Below are 12,323 nucleotides of genomic sequence, written 5' to 3' on the forward strand. Positions count from 1 at the left end.
GATTGGAAAGATGCTTAAATAGTTAGGTTGGTGGTTGGAATATAGACCTCAAAACATGATTGATGAGCACAGATATTAGCAAACAGAAAAAAACAAAACAAAACAGCAGACTATATGTGATAGAGTCTTTCAATATTCTTGAATAAGTTAATAACAATAAATATTTTTCTCAACATAAAAAAGATTATCTCACAGAAAGGTCATCATTTTATGTGAATGACCCAACCACCTGATGTTACAGGGAAAGCATTCCATCATCCCTGGATAAGGGCCTTTATTTCCAAGCAGAATGCCTGCTTTCAACATCAGTGATGACAGTCTTCCAGGCACACTCATCCTGACGGGCATCCCAGGGCTGGAGTGGGCCCACGTCTGGATCGCCATCCCCTTCTGCGCCATGTATCTGGTAGCGCTGGCTGGGAATGCTGCCCTCATCCTGGTCATTGTGACACACAGTGCTCTTCATGCACCCATGTACCTCTTCCTGTGCCTTCTTTCACTCACCGACCTGGCTCTCAGCTCCACCACGGTGCCCAAGATATTAGCCATTTTGTGGCTTCATGCTGGAGAGATTTCCTTTGGTGGATGCCTGGCCCAGATGTTTTGTGTCCATTCTATCTATGCTCTGGAGTCCTCAGTTCTTCTCGCCATGGCCTTTGATCGCTACGTAGCTATATGCAACCCACTGAGATATACAACCATCCTCAACCATACTGTCATAGGCAAAATTGGCCTTGCCAGCATACTCCGTAGTATAGCCGTTGTCTCCCCATTCATCTTCCTGCTGAAGCGACTGCCTTACTGTGGTCACCATGTCATGGCCCACACATACTGTGAGCACATGGGCATCGCTCGCCTGGCCTGTGCCAACATCACTGTCAATATTGTCTATGGGCTGACTGTGGCCCTGTTGGCCGTGGGTCTGGATTCCATCCTCATTGCCATTTCCTATGGCTTTATCCTCCATGCTGTGTTCCGCCTTCCATCGCAAGATGCCAGGCACAAGGCTCTGAGTACCTGTGGCTCCCACCTGGGGGTCATCCTGGTCTTCTACATTCCTGCCTTCTTCTCCTTCCTCACCCACCGCTTTGGTCAGCACCGAGTCCCCAAGAATGTGCACATTTTTCTGGCCAACCTGTACGTGCTGGTGCCTCCTGTGCTCAACCCGATCATCTATGGGGCTAGGACCAAGGAGATTCGGAGCCGACTCCTGAGACTGCTTCACTTGAGGAGGGTCTCAGTATGACTTCTGAGTGGCTGTTGGAAATCATAAAGAATGGTAAATGATAATTGGTAAAAGATAAAGTAAATGATAAAGGTAAAGGATGATTGTTTAGAACTTTAACATGGATGGAAGCCTGTGATGTGAGAGGCAGAGTGACATGGTAGGAAGCACTGGAAGAGAAATGGTCAGATAAATTGGATACATTGAATGAGATGTCGAATGTGCCCCTTGATCAATTCTGAATTGCCCAGAATGAGATTAAATTTTTCTGTCGTCTCAGTAGGGACTAAAATTTGCCAAGAAGCAATGCTTCCCCAGCAGAAGTTCATACTATAGCTCATGGTAGAATTATTCTACTGGGAGGTGAAGTGATAAACAAAAACCAGAACATTTGAAATGAATATGAATTGAACTCCAAACCTTTGAGCAATGATTAAGAGCACATGATCATAAGGACTATAATCAGAGGGGCTGGGTTTGACACTGAGTTATCCACTCACTAATTTTTGTGTTTTGAGCTATTGCGATATTCTTCTGTGCCTATTTAGGTCAACTATAAAGGGGATAATAATATCTAACTCCTGAGGTTGTGGTGAGGGTAAAATAAATTAGTGACTGAATGTATAAAACTTAGAATACTGTCTGAAGCATAAAATGCTCAATAAAGAAATGTAAGATGTAAAAGTTATGTAATTTCTCAACACATTATTTTAGTTTTAACTCATCTAAGAATAATTTTGTATTATCTCATCTGACATTATTTTTGTTATGATGTTATATAACTGCTGTATAAATTTAAACACTGCTTGGCATATAATTAGCGCTCACTGAAACCATGTTTTCTCCCCTTTACTATCCACTCCTCTGATTGTGAGGTCCATCTTCTTGTAGACACAAATTTATCCCTTATTAAGGATATACAGGAGTCCCAGAATGTTCAGAGGATGTTACATAAGGATGTTCAGAGTCCCAGTGCCTTTCTGCATAACCCTTGCTCATTTTAGTAACTAAATATATCTTTTAAATTTATCATACTTGAAGTTTGTTGTGATTCTGTTAATTAAAATTGTTCACCAGATTGGTGAACTGTTATTTCTTCAAATATTCCTTCTTTTTCTTTCTCTCTGTCCATTCTGCTCCTTTCATACGTTCATACATATATGTTAGCATTCTTGATGATGTCTCATAAGTCCCTGAACTTCTGCTGACTTCCCTTCCTTCTTTTTCTTTCAGTTACTCAGACTGAATAATCTCCATTGACCAATATTCATGTTAGGTCTTTCTTTCTTCTGTACTGTCAAATGTACTGTTGAACCTTAGGGTAAGTTTTTTTTTTTACTTTCAATTATAGTATTTTGTAACTCCAGACTTCACACATGATTTTTAAAAAATAGTTATTATCTCTTTACTGATATTATCACTATCACAAGTTCCTTTAGTTCATTGAGTATATTTAAAATAGCTGATTTAAAGCATGGTTTATTAAGTCCAATATTTTGGCTTCCCTGGGGACAGTTTCTCTTGTCATTTTTTCCTGTGTATGAGCCATTGGTTTCTCTTGATGACCCATAACCTGATGAAAACTAGACATTTTAAATAATATCATGCACAACGCTGTGAATCACATTTTCCACTTTCCCTAGAATTTGTTTTTGTTGCTCTTTGTTGTTGTTATTGCGATTAGCATTTGCTTAGTGATTTTCTGAATTAATTCTGTAATATCAATTGTTTATTAGGTGTAGCGACTGATGTCTCTGCTGAGTTATTTCAGGAGTTAGCTAATAATTGGAAAGAGATTTCCTTACATACCTAGAAGCAGTAACTCTTTGTCTTTGCTCAGAAATCTATACGCATGATGGAGCACAAATCCAACACTTAGCCATTCACTATGGGCCTCTATGCCCATAGTGAGACTTGCTTGTGCACAGTCTCAAGGTGAGCCAGGGATGAGGTCTGACAGCTTTCTCAGATCGTCCTGGGCATGTGCAGAGCCCTGACATGCACGTGGCCTTCTATACTTCAGGGATATGTCAAAAATATTGAAAGCTCCTGTAAATATCTCATTCTTCAACTTTTCCTTTTTAGCTTTTTGGTTAATTTATTACTTTGCTGAAGTGTTACCCACTATCATAGGAAGCTGCAATGTTAACTGATTGCCTTTAATTATTTTTGACAATTATCCATATGAAAAAAAGTATGTTTGCATTAAGAGAGATAAGGAGCAGATCAAATAGAGACAGCCTTGCAAGAGTGGTCCTCGCAGGAAGTATCAGACAGGCCAAATAAGGACAATTTTCAGGAAAGGAGATTTTGAAAGAAGTCCAGCTCCAATTCGCTCCCTCTAGATGTCACCAGGTTATTGGTTTTCACTGTGCACTCTAGTTGTTTTTTTTAAGGGAATGGGAATTAAAGTATATTAGAATGACACAAAGCCACTGATATTACCCAAAATTCAATCATTTTTCCTAAATACAATCTCCCTGAATAGATGTAAACCTTGCTTTAATGTCTAGAATTCTGAACAAGTTGATTCAGACCATTTTTGCCCATTTTCTCATTGTTTCAATGTTAGAAGAAAATTTCCAAGGTCCTTACTCTGCCATTTTCATAGATGTCACCACCATTCTCCGTATTATTTCTTTGCTGGGGAAGACATGCAAGCCAAAAAAAAAAAAAAAAAAAAAAAAAAAAAAAAAAAAAAAAAAAAAAACCATTAGGGAAAAGGGAGGAAGTGGTTTTTGGATCAGACCTGTTATGAATACTAGGTCAGCCACTTGTCAAGTAGATGATGGTATCTAAACAACGATTGAAACCTTAGTTTCCTCATCCTTAGGAAGAGAAATATCTTGCAAACCTCCTCATTATGCATTTGTGAGTATCTTATGGATTATTTACTTAGGTTTCAAGATGGCAGGAGTTAGATATTATTTTCCTTCACCATCATCTACTCCCTTTGTGGGACAATGAAAGGACAGACAGGGTAGAGATTAGAGAACTTGTCTCCTGTCAGTTATGGATGTTCTTAGGCAGAAATTCTGGACTGAGAAGGGAACTTCTGACTTCACAGATGGACAGGCAAATGTGCATATATCTTCCTGTCACTTTTCTCCTAGGGGCACTGCTATTCTCAGCCCTGGTTTCAAATCTTCCACTCCTCTTTGACTATTTACTCTCATCCCCGTGTTCATTTAGTTGTCAAGTTTCATAGCCTTTCTGCAAACATTTCTGCCCCTTCATTTATACCATAGTTGCCCAAGTGTAGATTTTTGGCATCTGAATTACCAAAGCAATCTCCTAATTTTTCCCTACACATCTCTGCCAGAATGCATCAATTTCTTCCCTTGGCTGACAGAGTGATCCCTCTAAAATCCAAATATTCCTTGTGAATTCATCAAAGCATACACATTATCCTTCTTTCAAAATTGGGTAACGACCAAGGTGTGAATCATCCTTCAGGTCTCAGTCTTAACTCATCTCTCTACTTCTACCTATTGATTTTTGGCTAGAATACTTAATCTTCTTCCCTTATTGGGCAGTAAAAGAAGTGTGTATATTATAGCCTAGTGCAAGTTGCTATACCATCTGTTGCTCAAGGTCATGCTTATTTGCCATGGGATTCCTTTATGTCTTCTTTCCTGGGATTCATTCACTCCCTCATGGACAATATTTTAGTAATATCGTACCATGAAACTGTGTGTCCACTCTCACTGCTGACCTCACCATTACTGTTTGTGCTGGATTTTCACTTGTGAGACTGACAGTTGATTGTTCCAGATTTCTTGATTGTGTTTCCTTTCTTGGATTACTAACTGCCACACTTCTTTGGTCCTCCTCCTATTTCCATGTTTACCTTTCTTCAGTTTCCATTACAAATGTTTCTCCTATTTTGTCTCCTAAATACTAACATTCTCAATGCTCTTTCTCAGCCTGCTTCAATGTTGGATCTGTGTATTCTCGCCAGATGATCTTGGAAAACATCAGATTTCAAAGTTACATCTTTAGTTATAATTTATAATTACTTTTCAAGTAATAGTTTGGCATTTATAGTTGGACTCTTCATATAATTCAAAAGTCAACATGTGCCAAATATGAATGTAAACTTGTTTTTTCTAGTACTTTTCTCAATAAATGACATGATTTTTTTTTGTATTTGTGTAGCTGATCAGTATTACTTCGGCTTCTTGGAAGAGGAAGAATCAATAGGATGATTAGATATATAGTAGATGGAGAGATAGATAGATAAACAAATGGATTTATTATAAGGAATTGACTCTTGTTCACATAATTGTAGAGGCTGAAAAGTCCCATGATTTGTCATGTGCAAGATGGAAACCCTGGGGAGCTGGTGGTGTAATGCTATCTAAATCTGAAGGCCTGAGAACGAGAGCAGCTGAAGGTAGAGAATCTAGTCCACTTCTGAGGGCCCGAGAATCAGGAGTACCAAGAACCAGAAAAGATGATGTTCCACCTGAAGCAAACAGAGGAAGCACCTAGGTTTTTCTTCCTCCTAATTTTTCTCTATTCAGGCCTTCATTGGTTGGGATTATGTTCCCTGATGTTGGGGATGACAAACTGCTTTATTGAGTCCACCAATTCAAATGCCAATTTCATCCAGAAATACTCTAAGAAGCACACATAGAAAACTGTTAAGCCATCAATCCAGTATCCATGGGAACCAGTCAAGAGAACACATAAAATTAACAATTACACTGTCTAATCCAGAGAAAGTGTCCTTTGCACGTATTTTTTTCATTCATTCCCCATATCCACTTCAGTAGTCACCAAACCCTAAATATTCTACATCCTGAGTATAAGTCAGACAATTCCAAAGGTGCAATGAATTTTTGAGATGACCCCTAGTGGGGAAATAGAGGAAATTAACCAGAGCAGGCAGAATGATTGCTGGATAAAGCTAAGGTTTGAGGCCAGAGATATTCCTCATTCATTGTGTTAATTTGTGGATGGTTATGAGTTTTATTCATAGTATTTTCTAGATGATTGTATGCCACCAAAAATAAAATAAAATAAAATAACCCTCATATGTTGAAGTTCTAACTCCCAATGTAAATGTGTTGGAAGACAGCATTTCAGGAGGTAATTAAAGTTAAATGAGGTCATAAAGTTTGGGCTCTAGGCTGATAGGATTAGTGTCCTTCTAAGAAAGGCACCAGAGAAGCTCCCTCTCTCTGCTCATGCTCAGAGGAAAGGTGAAGTGAAGGCAGAGTGCTGTCTGCAAGCCAGGAAGAGAGTCTTAACCAGAAATTGAAGCCTACCTGAACTTTCTCTTGGACTTTCTAGACTCCAGAACAGTGAGAAAATAAATTGCCATGTTTGAACCATCCAGGCTATGGCACTCTGTCACGGCAGCCCCAGAAGATTACTACAGTGTTCCCCAGTACGAGAAATAGAAGCAGAGGGGCTGCATGGTGAGATTTATCCAGGTTAGGAGCCAGAGAGCTACTCTGAAGGAAGGACAAATCCTCCCCTGCCAGACAAACAATCTCTGGTGGGAAGAGATTAGTTTTTATCATTCTTGCTCTGTTAGGATTATGACTGCATAGTGGAAAAAATTCTGTGTTCTTAAAATCATTTATACTTCAAGCCTACTTTTCTCATCCAGTCCTCTGTCTCTTCTAGGCATCATGCAAGGGAACAATTTCAATTCTGGATATAGAGGCAAGTCCTCTTCATGAGTCATTAAATCACCATGCACTTGACTACGGCTTGCTGTGTCTGGTTATGCATATTTATTTTAGAGCCACATATGATTTTGGATCAGAGTATTTTGGCAGTGTTTGTATATTCTGAATATAAATATACTATTAAAAAATCAGCAGGGCAGTGGGAATCGTGTTGTGTCTTTCCTCCCCGATCTAAAGCTAAATAAGTCATAGTTCTCAGTGGGGAGTTACATGAAAGAAAATTAAAGAAAGATTCAAAAAGTAAGGATTGCTTTTTTCACATGTTTAACTTCAGGTCATTTTTGTGATCGTAATTAAATATCTATTATTAGATTATTTTGCTAATTAGAAAGAATAATAATTCCAAATGGGTGACTTATTACGTTTAGTACTTGTAAATAAACTGACATTTTTAATGAACTATTATATTTTTCAAAATTCACTACATGACTTTTAAACATGAAAAAATTAAGTCATGTGTATATGGGATTGGTTGTAGTGAAGATGTGCATTAGAAAAGTTATGCATTATTCAATTAAACACTATTTTTATAAATATTATAAAATATTTTTGAGTTATACTCAATCCTAAAATTATTTAATCTTATGAAATGTTTCCTGTTTTCTTAGGGATACATGTTTCTCTTACATTTAATAATAAATACTTATTGTAAGATATAGCAAAACAAGTGGATTTTGATTTTTATATGTGATTTATATATACTCAGTCCCCCAGTTTATATAGTTTATAACACATGCATGCACAAATATGAGTCACAGGGCTTTTGTGTTAATTGCTAAGCCATTGTCTCTCAGCTTCAAACCCTTCTGTGCTCTGCTTGGGGATGCCTAGGCTGGGACCACTCTTTCCCTCCACCTGCTGGCTGGCTGTTAGACGCTGCCAGTAGAGGGCAGTAGAGGCCGATTAGAGAGCTCGGGCAGGGCTAGGGGATTTGTCTATCCTATGCACATCTGTTCCTGTCAGTGTCACCCAAGCATCTGCTGTTTTCATTGGATATAGCAACTGATTCTAATAGAAACAGTAGGCTCCAAGTGGCAATTTTAAATTTCCCCTTACTTTGAACCAACCTCATCATGTCCCTCATGTATACCAGCGCTGCCTGGCTGGAATCCCTCTTCAGAGTACCCACTATGAAGTCACTCTCCTTTGCCAGAACCTCCTCTCTTAGGACCATTGCTGATTACAGCAGTTACTCTCAATTATGGCTTAATTGCCTCAACACAGAAACAAAACTCCCTCCACTCCCAACTAAGTTACTTACATAACCAAGGGTTCTCCCAGCTTACTTTTATAAAAGTAAAATTGAGAATAGCTAAGCATGAACCCCACTTCATTGAATCAATATTGACTTGTGAATACATGAGGTAATTTGGAAAAAAGCAAAACTCCATCCACCTCATTAAGGAATACAATGTCCAAAACAAATTAGTCTTATGATTATAATTTACAAAACATAAAGATTATTATATTGTTTTTATTAATATATTATTATAATGATTGTTATAACAAAACATTTTAACATTTGGAGCCTATTGTTACAGTAAATAAAATAACTCCTCGTACTATTACAATTATATGAGTTATCATAATGAGATATTCAAGCAAAAATACACATGTGGGAAAATGGACCAACTTCAAAGAGACAAAGCAATAATTTCGAATTTCTGACAGTTAAGAAAATCTTGTTCATATACTTTTAAATGGGTAATGTTGAGTTGTAAACTTCTAGGGCATAACGTTTCCATAGGATAAATTAAAAAGTGTCCTAAGGGGCTTTTATTTTTAAATGCCAATATTTACATTATAATAGAAATTACATCTTTTTCTACACTTTAAACTTCTAATGATAAATCTTAGAGTCAACTTAAAGTATGAAGGGAATTGGGGTGCTTAGGTGGCTCAGTCGGTTGGGCGTCCGACTTCACCTCAGGTCATGATCGCACAGCTCCTGAGTTCAAGCCTTGTATTGGGCTCTGTGCTGACAGCTCAGAGCCTGGAGCCTGCTTCAGGTTCTGTGTCTCCCTCTATTCTCCACCTCCCCCACTCATGCTTTCTCTCTCTCTCTCTTCTCTCAAAAATAAATAAAAGTTAAAAAAAATGTTTAAAAGTAAAAAAAAATAGAGTATGAAGGCAATGCAGTGTTTTGAAAATTCTTTTAGGAATTTCCCATATGAAAAGATTGAAGACCATTACAATGAAATAATTTGAGAGGAGAAAGCTTGTTACAAGGGAAGAGAGTAGATTACTCTTAAATTATGGGAGAAAATACAGTTAATCCTGGAAAGGGCTTTGACAGAGGGAATCCTTGGCGCGGGGACCAGAGAGATGGCTGAGTTAAGCGATCTGAGGGGATCTACCTAGAACACTGATATCATTTCCTGCCAGGCCCAGCTTCAAGGCTAATGAGTGGGGCAGAGGACAGTTGCACAGTGCCCAGGCTCAGAAGGGTCTTGTGCTCTCCTTAAAGCTCTGCTGTCATCATAATAAAATTCTTGGTAATTCAATCTTTGAACTTGCGTTTTGTAAGTGAACCTATGGTACAGTGATGCATGCATGTACCTGCCACCCTTATTTGCTGCCCATGAGCATGGAATTTTGGTCTATTCACAGTGAGAGGGAGTTCAAGAAGACACACAGAAATAAAGAGAAGAGAAGAAATCAAGGAGACAAGGAAAGAAAAAAGAAACAGAGCGATGAGAGGAGAGGATGAAACATAAAACAAAGTATACTGGATGTTTCATTTCCACATTCCTGGCAAAGTCATCAAGGAAGATTCTCCTTCCTTATTTCTTCCTCATTTTATCACCCTCCCCCCTTCTTGTTCTTTTTCTCAAAGTGTGTTTCACGGACCAAGTCCCTGGAGGTCGCCACTTTGCTTTACACTCCTGAGCATCACAGACAGAGTCAATAAATAAGCTCACTTATCAAGCCCGTTGACCAGAGGAGGCTGGGCCATAGAGCTGAGCTGAAGACATCCACTGAGCCCAGAAAACTCAGGTGAGAGAAAAGATCAGCTACTTCAACCCAGATTACACATTCAGCCCCTTCTGCTCCTTCATTCCACCCCCACCCAAACTTGCACAGAAACACAGCTTTTACCTCCTTTACTGTAAAACCAGATACACACCTCCGGCACAAGCTGTCCCTGGACGAGCTGTCCACACAGCCTCACACTCAGGACATCTCCAACACAGCTCCAACCTCAGCATGCCCGGCCTGCAAGTGTGTGTCTACCCCAGAGGTTCGGTCTTGAAATCAGATTCCAGCAACCATGTTCAAGGAAAGAACACAGAGTTAACTAATTGAGGTCTAGGTCAGAGAGAGGACTTAAGGACAAGACCCTGGGACAATTTGGGGAGAAGGCCCCTATTGTGGACCAAAGTGGCACTACCTCAATATCTTACCCATTGCTTCCTAAGGGGGGAATAAATCCAATTCTTCCGTAACCACAGTTTTTCTGGTCTTCACAACCCAGAATATCACAGAGTACCACTATCTCATAATAACCACTTAAAAACTTCCTTCAGGGGCAAGAATAGCCTGGGAAGAGAGGGTGTAACCACGCACTGAAGATAAAGTTCTCAGATACTTAGACTGAGCCGACGTGCAGGGCTGCCCCTGCCAGAGAAACAGCAGCGGCAGCAAAAGCAGCAAACTGCACATAGTCTTTATTTTATATTCGCCAGGTATAAACATCAAACAATGTTACAGTCTGGGAGGAAAACACAAAGAGCCTCCAGACATAGACCAAACACACATCTGGTGTTTACCTGAAAGCATGCAGGGAAGGTGTGCAGTTTCAAGGACTGCTAGGCAATTACAGTGGGTCTGTCCCCTGACGGGCTCCTGGGGTGGGGGATCTTGGGGCTCTGTTCTCATGGTGCCGTGGCATTCTACAGCCTTGAGACCAGAACATCGCTGATGTTTCAGCAATTACCCCATTCACTTTCCCAGGGCTTACAATACACTCTCTACAAATAACCCCACAGAGGGGAAGAGAAAGAGAGCTCTCTGCCCTCCACCATTTAAGCCTCTCTCCTCTAGTGACAAGGCTCATGTCAAGGCTGAGCCCAGGGCCAGTTGAGGTCATCAGTGAAAGAGTCTGTGCAAACAGGAGAGGCTCCCTAATTCTCTTTACCTCTTTCTTATTCAGGTAACAAATAAAGTGATTACAGCCTTATGAATTGATATTAGACAAAGTGCCTTGTTTGAAAAACATAGGATTTCAGATATTGGTCACATTTATGCACATTCGGGTAAAGTCAAACTTGAAACTCTGAATCAGGACGTGTAAATCAGGACCCCTCATTTCAGTTGTGCAATTAATATGCTTTGTGATGTGGATGACATCAGTTTACTTCTCTGGACTTTGTCTTCCCACTGATTAGGGGTGCAAATGATGATTATACTCTGTTTTATCCAGAGGGCTGTTAGGAAATAAAGAAGTTGAAAAAAGGGGGTGGGTGATTATTTGGGGTGTCAAAATTCTAAATCTCATGAATATTACTTTTTGCTTAACCATAAATTTTGTTAAGGTAATAAATCACATGATGCCATTTCAAATTTAGAGATGGAAAAAAGAAGAAGTCCCAAAAAGATTGTCGTATTTTTCCAATGCCACATAATGAGCAGACCTCAGAGGAAAGAATGTCTAGAGTCATTGGTTTTTTTAATTAAAACTGCCCAAAGAAATGGAAGATTTGGGGCGCCTGGGTGGCGCAGTCGGTTGAGCGTCCGACTTCAGCCAGGTCACGATCTCGCAGTCCGTGAGTTCGAGCCCCGCGTCAGGCTCTGGGCTGATGGCTCAGAGCCTGGAGCCTGTTTCCGATTCTGTGTCTCCCTCTCTCTCTGCCCCTCCCCCGTTCATGCTCTGTCTCTCTCTGTCCCAAAAATAAATAAACGTTGAAAAAAAAAAAAAAAAGAAATGGAAGATTTGTTCAAAATCACACATCAGTTTTGTTAGAGAATCCAGTCTAAAATTCAAGTTTCTCAATATCCTACATAGTTTTCCTTTCAGTAGGTGATGTGCTTTTAAAATTAGTTAGCCTTCTACAACAAAACCAGATTCCTTCTCAGAATATCTTCTCCGTGAACAACCCCAGGACACTCCATTTTCTCCCTTAATCTGCCTTTTCAGCACTGGTGTTCCGATCTAGCCTCAGTATCCAGCCATCTCACTGGGAGGCATGCAGGTTGGCTTTGCCACAGTAGGGAGTGCCTTCTCTCAGCTACAATGTTTGATGTCACTTGCTTTCTTCTATCATACCCTGACAAATACTCAGACCACCGTAGACACTCAATCATGAGAATCGTAAACATATTTAGGTTGCCTAGCCTCTTTATAAGCATTCGAGGTGAGATATAAAATGAAATTGTGTACTGTATATATATGAAGA

The 12,323-nt window shown here is 39.6% G+C and overlaps 1 protein-coding gene across 1 annotated transcript; it reads left to right on the plus strand.

Moving 5' to 3' along the window:
• Positions 1-289: 289 nt before the first annotated feature.
• Positions 290-1,252, plus strand: LOC123602520 (olfactory receptor 52D1-like). Its single transcript, XM_045487003.1, has one exon. The coding sequence runs from the start codon at positions 290-292 to the stop codon at positions 1,244-1,246; it is 957 nt and encodes a 318-aa protein (XP_045342959.1). The 3' UTR covers positions 1,247-1,252.
• Positions 1,253-12,323: the final 11,071 nt, after the last annotated feature.

The sequence above is a fragment of the Leopardus geoffroyi genome, chromosome D1, assembly GCF_018350155.1.
Source record: "Leopardus geoffroyi isolate Oge1 chromosome D1, O.geoffroyi_Oge1_pat1.0, whole genome shotgun sequence".
Lineage (NCBI taxonomy): Eukaryota > Metazoa > Chordata > Mammalia > Carnivora > Felidae > Leopardus > Leopardus geoffroyi.

Coding starts and splice junctions, on each gene's coding strand:
- LOC123602520 (XM_045487003.1), top strand. CDS start 290: ATGCCTGCTTTCAACATCAGTGATGACAGTCTTCCAGGCACACTCATC.